Source organism: Actinia tenebrosa, unplaced genomic scaffold (genome assembly GCF_029948245.1).
Source record: "Actinia tenebrosa isolate PJP-AT-01 unplaced genomic scaffold, QUT_ActTen_1.0 PGA_scaffold12__29_contigs__length_12842862, whole genome shotgun sequence".
NCBI classification, from domain to species: domain Eukaryota; kingdom Metazoa; phylum Cnidaria; class Anthozoa; order Actiniaria; family Actiniidae; genus Actinia; species Actinia tenebrosa.
The window spans coordinates 9,717,250-9,735,443 of NW_028292572.1; the positions used below are offsets into that span (position 1 = coordinate 9,717,250).

Below are 18,194 nucleotides of genomic sequence, written 5' to 3' on the forward strand. Positions count from 1 at the left end.
GTAACATGTTTCTGTCATTTTCTTTAGGAAGAATGGCCTGACCTTCTTACTCAACGAAAGCTGATTTATCTCTTAGACTCAATAAAATTGATATGATAAAACTTAGGATTTCCCATTTTCCTATGAAAAAAATAATTAGGAGAAAATAAAAGCAATAAAAAATATTCAGATGTGCAAATAAATGAAAAAACTGTAAAAAATTTGACCGTCCGAGCTAGAAATCAATTTAAAAAATTATATTAAATCTGATTTATCACATCCTTAACTTTCGGAACGGCGCAGGAAAAGCATTAAATATTTATGAAACCCTTACTTTTAGTTTGTCATTTCTCTTTTTGTTGTAAAAGGGAGAAAGAGAAAGAGCCATTCGCGAAAAGGCGAAGGTTTAGGGACCGTCCACACTATGCCGGATAAATGTGAATCCGAATTTTCAAACCGAAACCGAAAAAAAAGTTTTCCGTCCACACTAATACGGCTAGCCGGCGTTTTCAAATTGTTCCACTCTGGAGACCGTATTCGAAAAAATTCGTTTTCGTTGAATCGCCCGGACTAGTGTGGACGGTGGGCCTAACCGAATAAATAAAAATTCGGAAAATCCGGCATAGTGTGGACAGGGACTTAGTGAAGGAAGGAGCTTGTAAAAAAAACACAGCCGTTTCCTTGCCAGGTTAAAATAAAATCTACAAAGAGATAAAAACCTAAAAGTAAACCTCTAAAATGTTAATACCTCAGTTTGCGTAATTAATATATAGAACAAAGCAAATCATGATGGAAATCGGAAAAGCACCATGGCAAAACGACCCCGGATCCACTGACAATGTTACTTCAGTTCATTAATTTGTGAAGACATGCTTTAATTCCTTCAAATTCTACAAGTAATTTCAAGAGGCTTAGCTTCGAAGTAAGATTCACTGACTTCACACGTACCGTATCTAGTTTTCTCTAGTTTTGACAGCATTTTAAATAAATTGTGCGCCTAGTCAGCCGTCAATTGACATACACGAAGATTCAATTTCCTGTGTGGTTAGTCCCTCATTTGGGTAAGAAACGACCCCTTCCTTTAACGTCATAAAAAAAAAATCCCCACAATAACCAATGCAAAAGACTAAATAAGCCTTAACCTTATATTTTATTTAATTTGAGCGTGTCACAGATAATTGTGTTTGTGTTTGTTCATGTTTATTCAAATCAGAGTCATCAGAAATCCTATTGACAAAGGCTTTAAGAGTGACATCTTTTGAGATGGAACTCTACTAGGTTTGTTCGAGTTTAATGCGATCAACTTCTCCAGGAATTGAAGAGATTTTCTTGTATCTTTAAGAGGTTGCCTATCACCCCAAGCCAAGCGTAAATGATTAGTGATGTGTCAAGAAAGATTCAATATAATCGTTTGTTGGTGCATCTCTGGAGAATATGATGAATACTGTTATTGTTGAGGTAATTCTTGCGCTGACCGCCTACTGTTGTGAACAAAGTTGGCCTACGGGCATTTAAAGCTGTTTTGTTTTGTATTTACTACTCAATCAATGCTTCTGTCATCGCTACTAGACATGGGACGTTCTCAAGTTATACTGTATTGATGAGCTAACTCGACACGAGTCGAATCGATGACAGAAATTCGCCACTTGACTAGATTTTCACTCAGTATTCTCGGTTGAGTTCATTTTAAATCACGATCGCTCGAAGTCCATGCTTGGTTACTAGTCAATTCACCATTTAAACGCTTCTTCAAAGCGAAGAAGATGGAAAGGACCATCAAACTATGTGCAGTGAGGGAGCATATTACGTGTGGACTATGTGGCGGCTACTTAATTGACGCAACGACTATCGTGGAGTGTCTCCACACATGTGAGTACACCACTAAACTACACTGATGCTAACTTGTTTGTTTGCTTCTTCTTTAAACTATGATGGAAATTTTTTTAAAAGGATATAACTTATATTAGGGCTGAGAATACATACGAGATGCTAAGTGGCTCTTAGAAACTCTGTACCCATGTCGACCAGCATCAAACATCTTTTCCACTGTTTGCCATGTTCTGGCGTCAACTGCCTACTAGCTGTGTTTTAAATTCTTTGCTTTTACGAAAATAAAATTTAATGATTATCTAAAAGATTTGTGGTCCGATTTAGTGTATTTAATACTGCATCATTATACATTTCCTCGCTTCATACACCGCTTAACATAATCTCTATCAATCTTATATTTATTCGCTCAAAGATCGCTGAATACGAAGTGCCATTTACGCTGATAGATCAGTCCTTAGTGCATGCCTAATACTGAAGCCAAATTGTGATTAAGTATAGATGAGTGTTTACAAAAGAGCTTGAAATTGTAGGTACCATAAGTCAGCTGTTTAATTGAGAAATTTTATACTTTTCGTATAAACATAACAGTAGTTATTTTATGCCATTTACAGTCTGCCGTAGTTGCTTGGTCAAGCATTTACGAGAGTGCAACTTCTGTCCTTCATGTAAAATTGTATTGCATCAAAGTCATCCAATGAACTACATAAGGTAAATGAACACCTTTGACGTTTAATGTTAAAAAAAATAATAATGTGATCCTATGTAGCAAATTAAGAAACCATATGCATTGTGAATAATTCATGTGTAGTTATTATAATGGGGAATGGATTAAGATAGATATGAATCAACTTCTTGCATATCACATAAATAATTAAATGACAAGCTTTATATATGAATAGCTAGCTATCTCAGCTACTCTTTAATTTTCCGTTAACTACATCGTGAGTAGCGCAATATCGGAATGAATTTCCAAGTTAAGATATCCGTTCTATTCTATTCCATTCCTACACCTATTTTGCCAAAAAAAGAGCATTTAATAAACGTCTATAACTCCCTAGAGAATGGCGCATAGCTTTGTTAGTGAAATGCAAGTCGAAATTAAAGAAATATTATATGTTTTCATACCAAAAAAAATACATATTGGTGCCCTAAAAGTCTCTAAAAAAGACTCTCAGTACGACTTACACCGATGACTTGAGCTGCCGCAATTCACTAAGACAAGGTTTTTCAGTGGCAAAGATATAGAACTAAAAGTGGTTATATTGGTTAATTGACAATTGATATCATGTATGTTGGTTCTTTTGGCTTGGTTTTGTCTTCAATAATTTTCCATATTGACTCAAAACTGTGGTTACTATATGCGGGCTTCATTGGTATTCTAAAATAGCTAACAATTCTAGGTGATTATGGAACAAACCGCAATATGGTGCGCATGTATTGAAGTGAAGAAAAAATCTCAAAAGCGGATATTCTAATCTGTTTGACAACATATTAACAAAACCTTTTAATTGCTTTTGTCAATGGTTCCGAACTTCATATTGCCACACCTAAACCCCGAAAAATTTTAAGAATTTGTTCTGATATTTCTTGCATGGAGTTCTGCAGTGTTGAGATATGATGTGTATGTTGATGTAATGGTTTTTCCTGCGTTTTTTTCCACAGTACTGATCGTACCTTACAGGATATTGTGTACAAATTGGTGCCTGATTTACAAGAACGTAAGTCTTTTTACACGCCAGTTTTCACGTGATAGGTGGGAAACGGGTACTCTGACCCTTAAATGGCTTCTACCCTGAACCAATCAGAAAAGTATAAAACCTACTTTACCCAATCAGAGTGTCTTGTTGAAAAAAGCCATCTGAGTGTCAAAGTAATGGAATTTTCCATTCTTGAATTACTGTGATAATACTGTATAGTAACTTGAAACACGTAACTGAATTCCATCTGGGAGTTAATCACGAAAGTTAAGCTTTTTCTTTATCTTAATACCAGTGCTAGGCTGCAAAGGAATCCTCATTACTAGGCACTACTTACTGTGTGGCATTTTCGTTTTCCTACGTACATGCCAAGAACCGGACGTGTCCCACAGTGATTGCTTTGAATGGTTATAAAAAGTGGTTGCGGTTTGCGCTTTGGTAGCCTGTCTAAGTGAGGGCACTATGCGGACTAAGGCCGGGCATCTGATGATTTGGCACGAATCCTTTGCGTGCCATTTGCAAGGGATGGAAATGTTTCCCATTTTCTCTCCCAATCCCATTACTTTGTTTCCATTTGTTAGTAACCCAGATATTTCCACTATGCTTCTTCATGCAGGTGAAATTCAACGACAAAAGGAATTTGAAGTAGCAATGTTTATGTATCGTACAGGGGAACAACAAAATATACACAACAATAGCCAGAAAAATATCTCGTCTCCAAAACCCAAAGGTATAATGATTTCATCTATACTCTCTTCCTTTCCTTCATTTTGTCCCCTTAGCATATTTTATTCTTAGTATCATTTGTATAATGAAAGGAGTTTTATCGTTGATGTAAATTAAATGAAAAGAGCAGTGGTCCGAGCACTGAGCCTTGAGGGATATCAAAATTTGTGTTTTAAAGATTAAATAAAAGACCGTTTGCATATCATAGATCTATATTCAAGCTTGAACATAATAAAAGGACAGAAACCCTCATCCTACCAATCGCAGTTGCCTAACTTTATTATCACATGCGCTTAAATAGATTGAATTGTTTATCAAGAGCATAAGAGGCGCATAAGTATTTAAAAGATCGAGAACCCCTCTCCTTGGGTTAAAGGGTTCTTGTCGTCCTTTCTTCTCTTTAATATGATTGTAGTTAATGAATGGCTTAACAAGTAAAATCCTTTTTCTTGCAGTAGAAACTTATGCCGATACTTCGACATCTAAAGAAGATTATCATCGAAATGATGAACAAACGGCTATTTGTATGGAATGTTATAGGTGAGAACATGGAATTTTCCACTGAATACACTTCTTTTTCTCTTTCTTTTTCATTTGAATTCTTAGCATAGTGCTTCAAGAATCGTATCAAGCTATATTATGGATTCTCTACGCCTTATGCGCCTCTTGGTGTGTCAGCATCAACATGACATAATGGGTCCCCTGTAGTTTCTTCGTTGTATTTTCCCTTTCGATACTGCTAAAGCTCCATCATGCCCCCAGGCACGTCCGCCAAGTTACAAGTTTCAAAAAAGTCTCATTTAGTAATGAAAGTTTTGCGATTGTTTGCAGATCTTCAAATGGAAAATATTTATTAAAGGTAAGTGGGCAAAAAAAAAAGGCCACGTAAATATTGAATCATGCCGCCTTGTGAGATTGATCGAATCTTAGGTTCTTAAAGAAAACACGACGGAAAAATATGGTTAAAGAAAAAAATAAAATAAATAAAATAAATAAATAAATAAAAAAAGAAAGAAAGAAAAGAAAAAAAGAAGAAAAGAAAAGAAATTTAGGTCACCCAGTTTTCGAATTTCAAAAGGCGTTTGCCAATATCTCGACTTATATTCACCTATTTCATCTTTTCTCTTCAGCCATTGACTCGTAAATACCTAAAACTATCATCACAAGCTACAGTTCAACATCTCAAGAAATTTATCGCTAAGAAACTTGCTTTGGATAACCATACTGATGTGAGTCTTCTTATTTTACTTAAGTCTCCGAATTACTGTCTCGCTGCACGGGACGAATCATATCTACGACTCTTTGCAAGACTGTTGTACAAGTGTCAAATAAAAGTGGCGTCTTTTTAAATCCATCGACTTTTATTGAAACGGTGTTTGCACCCAAATCGAAAAATTACCTTAATCTCTTTTTAAACTTATATTATTGGCGCGCATCCTTCCCATGAGAATAAAAACACAAGTATGTGGCCGCCATGTTGGTTGATATATCAAAAGAAAGCAAGACCAAATGTTTTCTTAAAGTCAACGGACATGGCGGCTAGGAAGTCACATGCACAAGGACAAAACTAGTGGACGCCGTCGTGGCCACCATTTTAATTGACAAAAAAAAAATGCACTCCAAGCGATTTAGCAAGTCTAATGGGTCAATGCTTTACGAACTATCCCATTTGTCTCATTTGAATGTTTGTTCGTTTATAAAAATTTAATTTAAAGGTATAATGCAAAAACAAAACAGAACGCTCCCCTCCGAACTGTTTAATGTGAAGGGTCGTATAACCTGCATTTTTGTGTCGTTACAGGTAGATATTTTATGCAATGATGAAATTTTAGGAAAGGATCACACTATTAAATTTATTATGGTAACTCGCTGGAGATGTAAGGTAACCGTAATAATTATGAAATATGTATATGAAACTTCATCCGGGTCTTGTCAGGGACATGCGTGTCACGAGACGTCACATTTTCCCGCCTTTTTTCGATGCTGAATGAACTGGGGGGAAACATGGCGACTTCAGCGAAAATTTTCAAAATTGTTTAAGGTCAATATGTCGAAGAGCAAGATAAACTAGAGAACTTAACTCTAAAAACGAAAGGCTTAAATCTCTGGAAACACTTAAACTTTGCAACTATTTTGGAGCAAGCAAGAAACATATAACTGAACTCGCTGAACTGAGAAATCTTCTCCGAAACGCTTACGGTTATATGCGTTGCGGCGGTTTGTTTTTAGACTTTATGTTATCTTCCATCTAATATTATCCTTTATACTAATGGATTTTTCTTTTTCTTTTTTAGGATTCTCCGTTACTGCTGCATTACAGACCAAGTTTGAAGCTTTTGTATTAATAAATGCTGTTGATTAACAATAGCTTGGCAATTTATCAGCCACCGCCACTGGAAATTCTCTAGTACCTGGCAAACAATCGCCGATACGACAGGAATAACATTTTTGACATCCCTTGGTTTTGGCTTTTCATTTCTTTACTGTTTTTTATAATATATGGGATGTTATATCTACGTTTGCCTGTAAAACGTTTGAGTTCAGATTTGCCACACAAGATGGCGGACAATAGTCACGTGACGTATTGAAGCAAAGCACTTCAAATCAAGATGAGATGGTCAGTATTTAATAAACATCGTTTGCTTTTTCCTTGCCTTCAAAAATAGGTAATGTTAGAAATCTAATCTTAAATTATAGCATTTTTCTTGCCTTTGCATACATTTATTTATACGCATAAATATATTATATTAGCCAGCATTGTGCCACATTGCACTGTATAAGAAGTTACTGTTGGATTAATTCAGCTTATGAAGAATGAATTTTAAAGAGTCGTTTTTATACACAAAAATATGTAATCACTGCAAATACGTGCTCACGCAAACCCAAAGAAAATAATATAAAGATGGCCATTATAAACTTGACATGTTATTTATTTACCATATTTGGCTTCTTAATTCCACTGTATATATTTTATTGCTCTACTAAAACTCTAACCAAAGGAGACATTTCCCATATCCTCACAAACATGTATAATGCCAATGAATATTGGATCAAGCCTGGATTATTATTTGCAAGGGTGACCCGTTTCAGCTAGAGTTAGAGCATCAATCTATAATACAAAGTCCCACAAACTCTTTCCCATCTACCAATTTTCTTGTGGTCAATCAAGCCTAGCTCACAAACAGTTTGTGTGATTAGAAGATGGTCTTGTGCTAGGGTATCATTCATCTAACTTTTCTTTACTCGTCAACTAACCCAAGGAGATGGGTGTGATTGAAGATGACAGTAAAGCTGCAGCTAAAATTTCCTCACTAATATTTCACAGTCTCTCTCAACTAGCCTTTCTTTGTCCTATACTATCAAGTCCAACCCAAAGAGAAAGTGTGCGGTTAGAGGGTGAGCCTGCAGCGAGGGTATTCATATCAATAAATGAAACACAATTCAGTTGACATGTTGAAAAAATCACATGCCATGGTTGTGCTATCAGGCCTGCATCCGACATCTTGATGACATCATCTAGTTTATAGAGGTTTATCGTCTGGTTCTTTTGTACCACAGCCAACCATCCTATTTCATGTCAAATTCAATGCAAAAAGGCTGTTATTCACAGGAGTGGATCCAGGAATCTGAGAAAGAGGGGCTGAATAAATTGGGCATTAGTCTATGCTGACTGCATATGCCCCTTGAGGAAATGTTTAAATAAAATATGATGACTAAACATAAGCTTTAGCTGGCTGCTTATAAATGATCTATTTGCAATAAGAAAAACAACAAGTGAGTGAGCTCCTCCTCCTAAGCCAGTACACCCCTTGTGAGGTATAGGCCATCAACATCTGAATGCCACAGAACCCTGTCCTTCGCCTTGTCCTCTAGCTGTTTCCAGGCATGCCCCAGCCTCATTGAGCAAGCTAGTAACACCCAATATGCTGTTATCAACTCTAAGTAAAGTATCATAGTTTACCTTCTGGAACTTTTTTACTTTTAGCTTGCACAGCATACACTGCATTGCCATTCTTACTACTTGGCAAATGAATTGGAATTAGTTTTGAGAATGTTAGGAACCACAGGCATCCATTGTTATCACATATTATACACGAACTGAAAGAACTACGCTGGATATCTGAAACACAAGAAATCATGTCAAATTAATTACAAAACCATGTGTGACAAGTTGGATAACTGATAAATTATAAATGATTAGTAATAATTATTAGAACATGCTGATTTAGTCATTTTAGAAGGGGGGTTACTATTATAAAGGTTTTACCAGGAATGTGAGAAAAAGGGGGGTGGCATACTAAGGATAATAGTGAGAAATTTGAGCACAAGGAGGGAGGTGATTAGTCACCCCCTCCACCATCCCTGGATCTGCCCCTGGTATGTTAGATTAAAGGCCACAGGATTTAGAGTCCAAATCTGGACCCAGACCGTACCGTACACTTACATTCTTGCAAAAACACACTTGCAATCTCCCTGGTCTATTCAGTGCACTGGGAGCAGGTATGGATAGCAGCAAATTAAGAGTTACATATACATGACAAAATGCTGATGAAGGGAGAGAGTAAATTGCTGTGATTCACTACAGAATTCTGTCCACATAGGATTGGGATACTCTTAGTCTTTTCATACTACAGAAATGAGGGTGAGCACCAATGCTGATGACAGTGCCTCACCCAATTCTGATTGGGACAGAATATAAATGGATTGTATGTCAAGATTGAATCTCACCATCAGAATCAGCTACAGTACATAAATACCTTGAACAGTACTGCTTTGGTCCACAGAGGGGAATCGGAAGAAAATGGAATTGAATACAGTGTCTTCTTCATCAGTTGAAGAGGATAATACATCTATAAAATATAAGAAAAGTGGTTGTAACTAAAAACATTAGATATATAGCAAATAATATTGTAATAAATGAATAGACCAACCAATCAGGTCACATCACTTCACAGAAAATCAAATAAAATGTACAGTGTATGTATGTCTACAGCCATCACCTGTCTCGATGCTGTAGTCCTCTACAGATATTAACAATAACAACAGATATAAACAATAATTGTGGACAGTTCGACAAGTATATTTTCTTATTTACAGTAATACAACCTTCATTAAATGAACAGCTTTTTGTATGGTACCAAAATTTACCCCCATATTTACTGTAAAGCAAATTCATTTTCAATTGAGACCCTTTATTAAGTGGACACAAGGAAAGGTTCTGAAGATGTCTGCTTAATAAAAATACCAGACTATTACCAAAGGCTGAATATCCTTTTTTATGAATAATAAGAATGTAAATAATCGAAACATACCTGTATGAACAGATTTGGCAGCAGTAAATATCTGAACTCCACTAGACTCACCAACAACAAGAGATGGAATACCTTAAGTACATAAGAAAGTGATGAATATTGACAATGCATGTGGTATGGACTGTTATTCAAATACACTTTGCATTATTTACACAATGATTCATTCAACATCATTCCTGTTATGAAGCAGAATTGGAATTATAAAGGATGACGTCTATCTTAAGGGGTCTTGTGTGTTCCAGTATAGCCTTGCTTGTTAGAAACCCAATGAAGAATAGCCCCTGGTACTCCTGGTTGGGGTTAGGCAATAGGTTATATACTACCTCCTCACTCAAAGTGAGGTACCACATTGACCCCTAGATCTGTTTGGTTTTGTTGCATATTTGAAATTTGGATTATGGCAACTTCAAATATGCAACAAAACCAAACAGATCTAGGGGTCAATGTGGTATCTCACTAATTTAAGTGCAAAAGTAGTATATAACACTTTTTTTGCCAGGTGTCACCTTGCTGGCATGCAGTAGATAAGTGAAGTGATGGGTACAGCCATGGAAGTAGGGTCACATGACCTGTTGCAACTTACTATTTTTTGTATCTTCGTCTGAAAACATCAGTCCAATATCTTGTACTACCATAGATGTTCTTACTGCTGTCACAAGCTCCAAACTAATACAAGAATTATCTGTCTGGAAACAGAATTTAAACATCATTATCAGTCGATCTTAAAAATCAGCCAATCTTAAAAAACAAGCATTTCTTAAAAGTTTCAAAAATATGATGTGGAAGAGTTATTACAAAGAGCAATCATCATTGCCTCATTTTTGTCCTTAGTTTTTGCTTCCATTTAGTGTTAGTTTGTTGTTGTTGTTTTCGTTTGTTGTTTAGTTAAGTTTGTTGTTAAGTGTGATCATCCGGGTGAGTGTAGTCTTGAGAAATACTATTGTTGGTGGTGACTGATGTTTCGACAACCTGAGCGGAAGTGATCTTCAGAGTCCAGTAAGAAAACGAGAGACCAATAACAAGAAGACTTACCTTTTTACATTTCCACATGGCTACAAGAGTAGGACCAACAGGAATTGCAATATAGTCCATTAAAGAGTTGATTTTCACAGGATTTTGTGTAGCAGAAACTTCAGGTAGATTGACAATTGCTCTGAAATCATTGACACCATTCTATTTTAAACTAGTTACATTGTTTTAAATCTTATCTTGTCTTTGTTGGAAAACAGATGTCTGGGTATCGTCTGGGTAACTAAATTTCCACAGTACTCAATCTCGACCTAGCTAAATATTCCTAGTTAACAGCCAATGAGTATCCAGTGAACAGGCATTCAGGGGGTGGGGGGGAGAGAAAGAGGGAAGAGAGCAGGATGGGGGAAGGGAGAGCCCATGCTTTTTCTTTCCTTCAAGAGTATATTCACAGGAAATCCATAAAGAATGAAGAGAAGTACTTAATAAACTCACTTGGATTTGCTATCGTTCATATTAAGTCTCTGCATGTCTTGTACAGTTATATCCTTGGCTGTGAAACCAAAATTGTTGGTGACATCCCATGCCTTGAACTCTAGTACAGACCTTCCTTTTACGCACACACATACACTAATGAGATATATACTGCCATCCTCTAGGTTGACAAAAGCTACTGATGTGTTCTCATCTAGAGACAATGGTGAAGTTTCTCTCTGAAACATAAGGACACTATGTAAAATGCAGTTGTTTTTAGAGGGAGGGTTAATATACATGTACTCGTCAACTTGACCATGCGCTGTACCATACAGGGAAACCAGTAGCATGTCATGGTTAATAGTGCATGCTTGATTCAAAAGAAGAACATTTATGATTATACTTGTAGCACCCTCCCCCCTCCTCGGCCACATATACACCTATAGCTGTCACATAGATGCATATCATATGCAATATAGTTGGATTATAATAATATATCTTTATCAAAATCAAAAATAAATAAATAAATAAATGGAAACATAAAATCGCAAGATATACTAGTATAATAGGGTAACAATATCGGATAATAGCGTTACCTTCAACATATGAACATCTACTTTCTTGTCAGAGTATTCAATGGCTGCTAACTGACCATGACTGTTGGAAGTAGTTAAGTTCTTGACGGTTTGACGTGTTTTTAGCGTCTGAAACCACATCGTATGTAAGCTTCTGAGATAGTAGTGTTTTCCAAGTAAATGAGTTAACCGACGTAACAAACGAATGACAGAGAAATATAATAAAATAAGAAGAAGAAAAAACCGATTCAAAACATTTTACGACCAAAACATGGCGGATGCTATGTAACCTGGCCTTCTATCTCGTTTATGGCCTGGGGCTACCTTCTTGAGACCAAGTGTCATTCTCTTCAGTATTATATAAACTATAAAGATTCCTTGTCTGAGGAAAGCGTTTGTGTGTGTGTGTGTGCAATATGAATACAACACCTCTGCACGAGCTGTTGCATGCACAGTCAGTGGCGGATCCAGGGTTTTTCAAAACGGGGTCCAGATCGGGGAATAGATTGCTATGACGTCATATTGACGTCATATGATGTCAAAGTATTAATTGTTTCGTTGCTTTTACCTACTATATAAGCGCTGTTAGTTTGAATAAAAATTATAAAATTTGTCTTAATAATAATAATAATAATAATAATAATAATAATAATAATAATAATAATAATAATAACAACTTTATTAGACAGGGTAACACCGTTACCATAAATGATAATTTTCAGGTGGCCCTTACCTTATTCAATCGCCCAAAACAAAGGACAACCTCATCTTTCGGGGATGGAATTGCTCGAAAGCTTTTACCAGCTCTACCATTTTATTGTCATCAAAAGCTAGTTCGTTGCAAAGACTTTGATGAGCTTTCATCAGGGCCAAACCAGATAGCCTATTCCCTGACATCGTTGAACGCCTATCAGTCTTAATAAGTTTCAGCTGACTGAAACTTCTCTCGCTTTCACATGAAGTAATGGGTAGAGTTAAAGCCAGTTGAAGCAATATGTGTATATTTGGGAACTGCAAACTGCTACAGGATTGAAAGGCATCAGCCAATTTATTTGGAACCTTAGAAGGATTGCCGTTTGATTGCTGTTTCCACTTTCGAATCCACATCTTATACTCTGTTGGAAACATTTGCGAATAAGGCAGATCATCATTATAGAATTTAACCGTTTCAGCAAGTTTTACTGGAAGCTCAGCATCGTCTTCTTTATCGATGCATTCACTTGGAAGAAGGAAAAGTAGGCTAAGTGTAACATCATGAGCAGGGTTATGTACAAATCGTTCCTGCAGCTCGGCAATCACATGCGAGATGAACTCATTATACAATGTAACTCGGAAATAATCTTCTGAGCTAGATACGTTATGATTGTTTCTATTCATTTGCCGTCTCACAATTCTAGGCTTCTCCAGCTGGAACTCCTCTCCATAGAAATGTTGTCCAAGCCTTGTCGTCTCCTGGAAAATCTTCTTAAACTCTGCTTCAGACTTTTCTCTCATAGTTGTTAGTGTAGATACAAGAGAATGTACTTGCCGGTATGCATATGCAACATCAATTGCTTGCATCTGCAGCTTAACTGTTAGTTCTCTCAGTAAGAAAAGGACCTGCTGGAGAATCATGATGCATAAAAGGAATGTCGATGACTCAATTTGAAACAAAAATCCATTTGCCTTTGTCACAGTTTCGCTATCCCACATCCAGTTTGTACCGAGCTCTTCATGTTGGTTTGGGTACACCATGGCCTCTAATGCTGTATGGATGGCGGGAAGCATTTCTACGAAAACAATGTAAGCATCAATGCGTAGAACCCAACGCGTTCGGCAAGCATCCTTTAGCTTCTTTGCTTTTGTTCCTTGTGGATTCTTTAATTCAAGAACTCTGTCCAAAAGACGCTGCCTCTTTGCTGAGTAGCCAAAGAACCTAGCAATTTCACCAACATACGACTCTGCGTTCTTGAATTCTTGAACTTTGCAGGCAGAAACTACAGCAAGATTTAATCGATGAGCTGCGCAGTGAAAGTAAATTGCCAGAGGGGCCTTCTCTTGTATAATTGATTTGCATCCTGACTTTGCGCCTGACATATTGAAAGCACCATCATAGCATTGACCTCTGAGATTGGCCAAAGACAAACCATTGCTTGTCAGCCATTGCAAAATAGATTTTGCCAATGTCTCACCAGTGATTCTTTCTACTTCAACGAAGTCCACAAATACTTCCTTAACGGCAGAATCAAAAACATAGCGGAGGCATAGTGACATCTGCTCTCTGTTTGAGACATCCGTTACTTCATCTGCTATTACGGTGTAGTACTTTGCTTCCTTTACTTCGTCCAGTATATCCTTCTGGATATTCTTGCCAATAACTTCAATTAGTTGATTTTGTATGGTTTTCGATGTATATTTCGCATTGCGTGGCGCATTTTCCAGGTGTTTAGCGAGCACTTGATCCGTCTCTGCCCGAAAACGAACAAGTTCAATAAAGTTACCTTCAGCTGAATGTTTATCCTCTTCTTGCTCCGTCCAGCATATTTTATCGTCGCGGTGTCCACGTAGTGCAAAGCCTTGTTTCCCACACAACATTACAATCTTTAATAATGATTGAATTACCCGTCTATTTTTTTCAATTGTTTACTGGGCTTCGCTGTCTAAGATGTTGTTGATTGCTTGCGAAGGGTTTTTGTAACGAGAAAGAAATTCAGCCATTTTCGCCATAGAAGTTAAATGGTAATCTTGTGTTGCATGGCCGTTCATCTTTTCGCATATGTTATTCCATTGTTTATAAGGTTTATTCACAAAGCAACCAGCACCACGTGCTTTTACTTGCTCTGGAGCAAACATTGCGCAAGCACGACAGAATACACCGTCAATGTGAGAACTATAGTGAACCCAAGGGTGTTTTAACAGCCAAGACGGTTGAAACTGCCGTAAAGTGGATGACGTGTTACAAAGCCGTGTACGCGGGTAAGACGATACATTGGGATCAGGCTCTTTGGTAAGAATGTTGTATAAATCGTCTCTACTGATGCTTCGAATGTCAGTATGTGACTCAAAGAGCAAACCAATATCATACGATTTACAAGGCAACGAAATACTACTGACTTCCTCGTCCATGGAAATCTCCCCACTAGGATCTATAAACAGTATAGAATGTGAAAATACTTTCAAAATGGGGACATTTAATACTTTTAAACGACACTTGAATACAATAAATATTAAATCTGACAAATTGATAAAGCGTAGACTCTGGAAATTATACATTTTTTTCTTTATTGCGCTCATACCTAACTAAGTGCTAACTCTAAAATTTAAGAGTCAAAGTGCTCCAAATAATTACAGCAAAGTGTGTGGTTACATTATTTTTTAACTAATTTGTTAGGATTGCACAAGAGTTGCTCCAAGTCTTTCTTGCTCTTTACTCCCGAACGACGAACGACGTTTTTCCGAAAAGTTATCGTTATTCCGAAGAGATTTCCAATCGGAATAACGGTTCATTGTTCGGTAATTTCGCCATCCGTGATCGCGCCGCTCTAGAGTAAGCAGCGCGAGAGACTTGGAGCAAGTCACTGTCTAGGATTGCACTTACTGTCCTGATCTGATGATGGTGTCGTTACATTTTTCTTAAAACTTGCATTTGTTTCTTCATCTATAATTAAATGTTTGAATGTGAAAATTCAGCGAATCATGCTGGTGTGCATGATAAATTCAAAATCTTTGGGAGTATAATTCTATAATAGACCTATTTACTAGAGATAATTCATGTACCGTAAATGATCTATTAGACGCCCACTGTCTAATAAACGCCCCTCTCTAAAGTAACAAACGCCTCTTATCTATTAAACGCCCACGGCACCCTTCGTATACGAAAATTTAATAGGCGTCTAATAGATCATTTACGGTAATGATTATGCAGCACCCCAATTGCAATTGCATTCTTAATGTAAAACTTATTATAAAACAACAAAGTTAACACAACACTCTAAACGACATCCTTTGTGATTATAAAACAAAGTTTAAAAACTAGTACTAACGATGTTTTTTCATCTCTAGCTGTCATTAAGTAAACGATAACCGGATGTATATGTTTACTCGCTGTCACTTAAAATCTCTGTATCACAGTCACTTGACTCATTGTCTGACGGCTCCCACTCATCTGTGTCTTCGAAGCGTATAAACACGTCTCCACCTTCCACTAATTGATTTCGCGGATTTATTATCTCCTCTTTTCCTGGTAGGGAAATCGTCATGCCATCGTACAATACGGTTCCAATTTCATCCGGCCTTCCAAGAAATGGCCGAATAATTGGGTGAACCAAGCCTGGTATATGTGTTTCTCCAGTCATGAAATGCTCCACAATTTTAACAGTTATCAGATATCTTAGATTATAAATGTCAGTTTCAGGATTGTCCTTGTTAAGTGTGAGCTCCACGAGAAGAGATTCGAAGTGCTGTTTGCAAATATACCGATGGTTGATAAATAAGCTCAACATCTCAGCCATCACGAGTCCTTTTGGCGGCAAGCTTTACTCAGGACAATATTCTTGTTGATGAATAAGATGAAAATACAAATAATATTGTCAATCTTTGTTTACCTTCGCTTTTTTTCTTGAAAAATGATGTGATTGCTTGAAGTTTTTCGTTGGATTTTCGCTTGCTCATCTGATTACATTGATTAATTTGATTTTCGGGAATTCCAATATGGTGGTTCAGTTCTGACAAGACTGTAAGTAGACTACGCATGCGCGCTGTATTTCAACACAGGTAGTCCAAACAGTTGGTCGGGGATCGGGCCGGAAAGGCGATGGCTCGAACTGTTTGGAGTACTCGAGCTACCAGTGCGACGCCAAAAACAAGCTATAACTACAGGATACAACCCAAAACTTCTGTAATCTTTTTAATAAAAATTTACAAAATATTTTTTCCTTGATATCCAAAAATTCAAACCAAAAAAAAAAAAAATTAAAAAAAAAAAAAAAAATTGAAAAAAAAAACGGGTGCAGCGGACCCCGTCGCACTACCCCTGGATCCGCCACTGAGTCAGTCATCCATGGCAGAATTGTAATACATATTTAAAGAAAATATTTAAATAAATATATATAAGAAGAAAATAAATTATTATTATTTTAAAACTATTACATAAAATGTTATCACAAAGTTTTTTCCCCTTGGGGAGAATTACCGGGGTATGGAGGGGTGAGGAGGAGGATGACAGTGTGGACGAGATATCCCCTTCATAAATTTGATTTAAATCACTGTGGCATACATTAAGCAAGGATTAATCAAATCATTGTAGTTCACTTTTCCTTGGCCTTCATTTGTGCACGAAATCAGATATTCTCATTTTGACCCCTTTTTTAAACCAACATTCCCGTCAAATCGCATTAGTCACAAGTTGTTTCCATAGCAACAGCCATAACATCCCTCTTACGCAAATTGTTACAAGGACCACTTAAGTTCGCAGTGTATCTAGCTCTTTATAAAAACATCAGGGCTCGGGAAAGATCATGAAATATAGCTTAAAGGTAGCGTTTGGTGTTCGATAGTGACAGGCTAGATAAATCCATCAAAGATCAAATCTGTGGTTGTCAGTAGCTTTCTATTGTTTCAGCTAATTCCCAGTTCATGTTACACCCCTATATCAAAGTATTGATATCTATCTCTCACTCTCTTGCCGTGTGTTTTTTGCGACACTGCTGGTGCAGTACTACGCTCTTTGCACACCTCTGCACCTAGTGATATCTCCTCTGACCGCAGAACGGTGAATCCCTCACGTCAGCCTGTTAAAAGGAAGCTCTCTTCTGCTTCGGTTTCAAAAGTCAAATTAAACGTTGACAAAACCGCAGTTTCGTTGAAGATTAGGTACCGGTACTACGACTTAGAACCTACAATAATATCACTTACAGAAAAGAGAGCATAATCAAAAGTGCCTCACGTTAGCTCAGCGTGTAGCTGCAATGTTATCAGTCTGATCCAAATTATTCTAGACAGTTGTAAGCCCTCGTTCGTGAAAATTTATCAAGTTTTCGATAAATTTGATGGCGTTTCTCTGGCTATCTACCTTTATTATTTACATCTTTTCAATCATCGTTCAAGTACGAGGTAAAGTAGCAGCGGTAACACACTTAGTCTCGATATTTGTGGTTTTTGGGAAACCAGAAAGGGTATCTGTGTTCTTTAAGACTTTTCTTTGTTGTTTTTTTTTTTTTAGGTGGACGAGTCACTAGAATTAGTCCAGTCTCTGGAAGTGTCCGTGGAGCGACAAGGTTGACAATCTTTGGCGAAGGTAAATACAAACCAGAGATGGCATTTATTTATTTTTCAGTCATGTCATTAGAAGTGCAGAACTGACTCTCCTGTGTTTAGCCAGTTGAAGTGAACGAGAGAGTGCTAAGCTGCGCACTTTATAATTATTAAGCCCATTTAAAACTAGCTCAATATTTATTTATTCATTTAATAAACTTTCACCCTAAAATAACTATTACAAAGTATATACTAAAAACTTGGGGAAAATAAAGATAATCTTTGGGTGAGGAACAGAGCTGGGCTCCAAACAAAGTGTCTCCTATAAATTGATTTAAATTAAAAATATCAAATGATAAAAAGTACAACAATTACACAACATTCACCTATAGACTTTCTAG

At 36.9% G+C, this 18,194-nt stretch overlaps 4 protein-coding genes across 5 annotated transcripts in view; 2 read left to right on the forward strand and 2 right to left on the reverse strand.

Moving 5' to 3' along the window:
• Window positions 1-1,142: 1,142 nt before the first annotated feature.
• LOC116298659 (polycomb group RING finger protein 3) lies at window positions 1,143-7,148 on the forward strand. Of its 2 annotated transcripts, XM_031707183.2 has the most exons (10): window positions 1,143-1,437; window positions 1,549-1,848; window positions 2,421-2,517; window positions 3,472-3,527; window positions 4,123-4,236; window positions 4,688-4,772; window positions 5,064-5,091; window positions 5,363-5,461; window positions 6,034-6,114; window positions 6,527-7,148. In XM_031707183.2, the coding sequence occupies exons 2-10, from the start codon at window positions 1,743-1,745 to the stop codon at window positions 6,575-6,577; spliced, it is 717 nt and encodes a 238-aa protein (XP_031563043.1). In that variant the 5' UTR covers window positions 1,143-1,437; window positions 1,549-1,742; the 3' UTR covers window positions 6,578-7,148. The 2 variants fall into 2 exon arrangements, with proteins under 2 accessions (XP_031563043.1, XP_088884245.1); XM_089028119.1 differs by having other exon boundaries at window positions 1,143-1,848; window positions 4,691-4,772.
• On the reverse strand, window positions 7,142-11,849 carry LOC116298658 (uncharacterized). Its single transcript, XM_031707182.2, has 8 exons — window positions 11,584-11,849; window positions 11,009-11,226; window positions 10,577-10,697; window positions 10,128-10,230; window positions 9,545-9,616; window positions 8,990-9,082; window positions 8,194-8,352; window positions 7,142-7,799 (listed from the first exon to the last, which is right to left on the reverse strand). The coding sequence occupies exons 1-8, from the start codon at window positions 11,701-11,703 to the stop codon at window positions 7,564-7,566; spliced, it is 1,122 nt and encodes a 373-aa protein (XP_031563042.1). The 5' UTR covers window positions 11,704-11,849; the 3' UTR covers window positions 7,142-7,563.
• Window positions 11,850-12,300: 451 nt separating this feature from the next.
• On the reverse strand, window positions 12,301-14,136 carry LOC148912222 (52 kDa repressor of the inhibitor of the protein kinase-like). Its single transcript, XM_089027994.1, has one exon. The coding sequence runs from the start codon at window positions 14,134-14,136 to the stop codon at window positions 12,301-12,303; it is 1,836 nt and encodes a 611-aa protein (XP_088884120.1).
• A 3,078-nt stretch (window positions 14,137-17,214) lies between these two features.
• The window catches only part of LOC116298662 (fibrocystin-L), a 44,557-nt gene continuing 43,577 nt past the window's right edge, over window positions 17,215-18,194 (forward strand). The window contains exons 1-2 of the mRNA XM_089028453.1: window positions 17,215-17,652; window positions 17,762-17,836. Of these exons, the coding sequence (XP_088884579.1) occupies window positions 17,589-17,652; window positions 17,762-17,836 (139 nt within the window). The 5' untranslated portion in view covers window positions 17,215-17,588. The remainder of the gene's footprint in view (window positions 17,653-17,761; window positions 17,837-18,194) is intronic.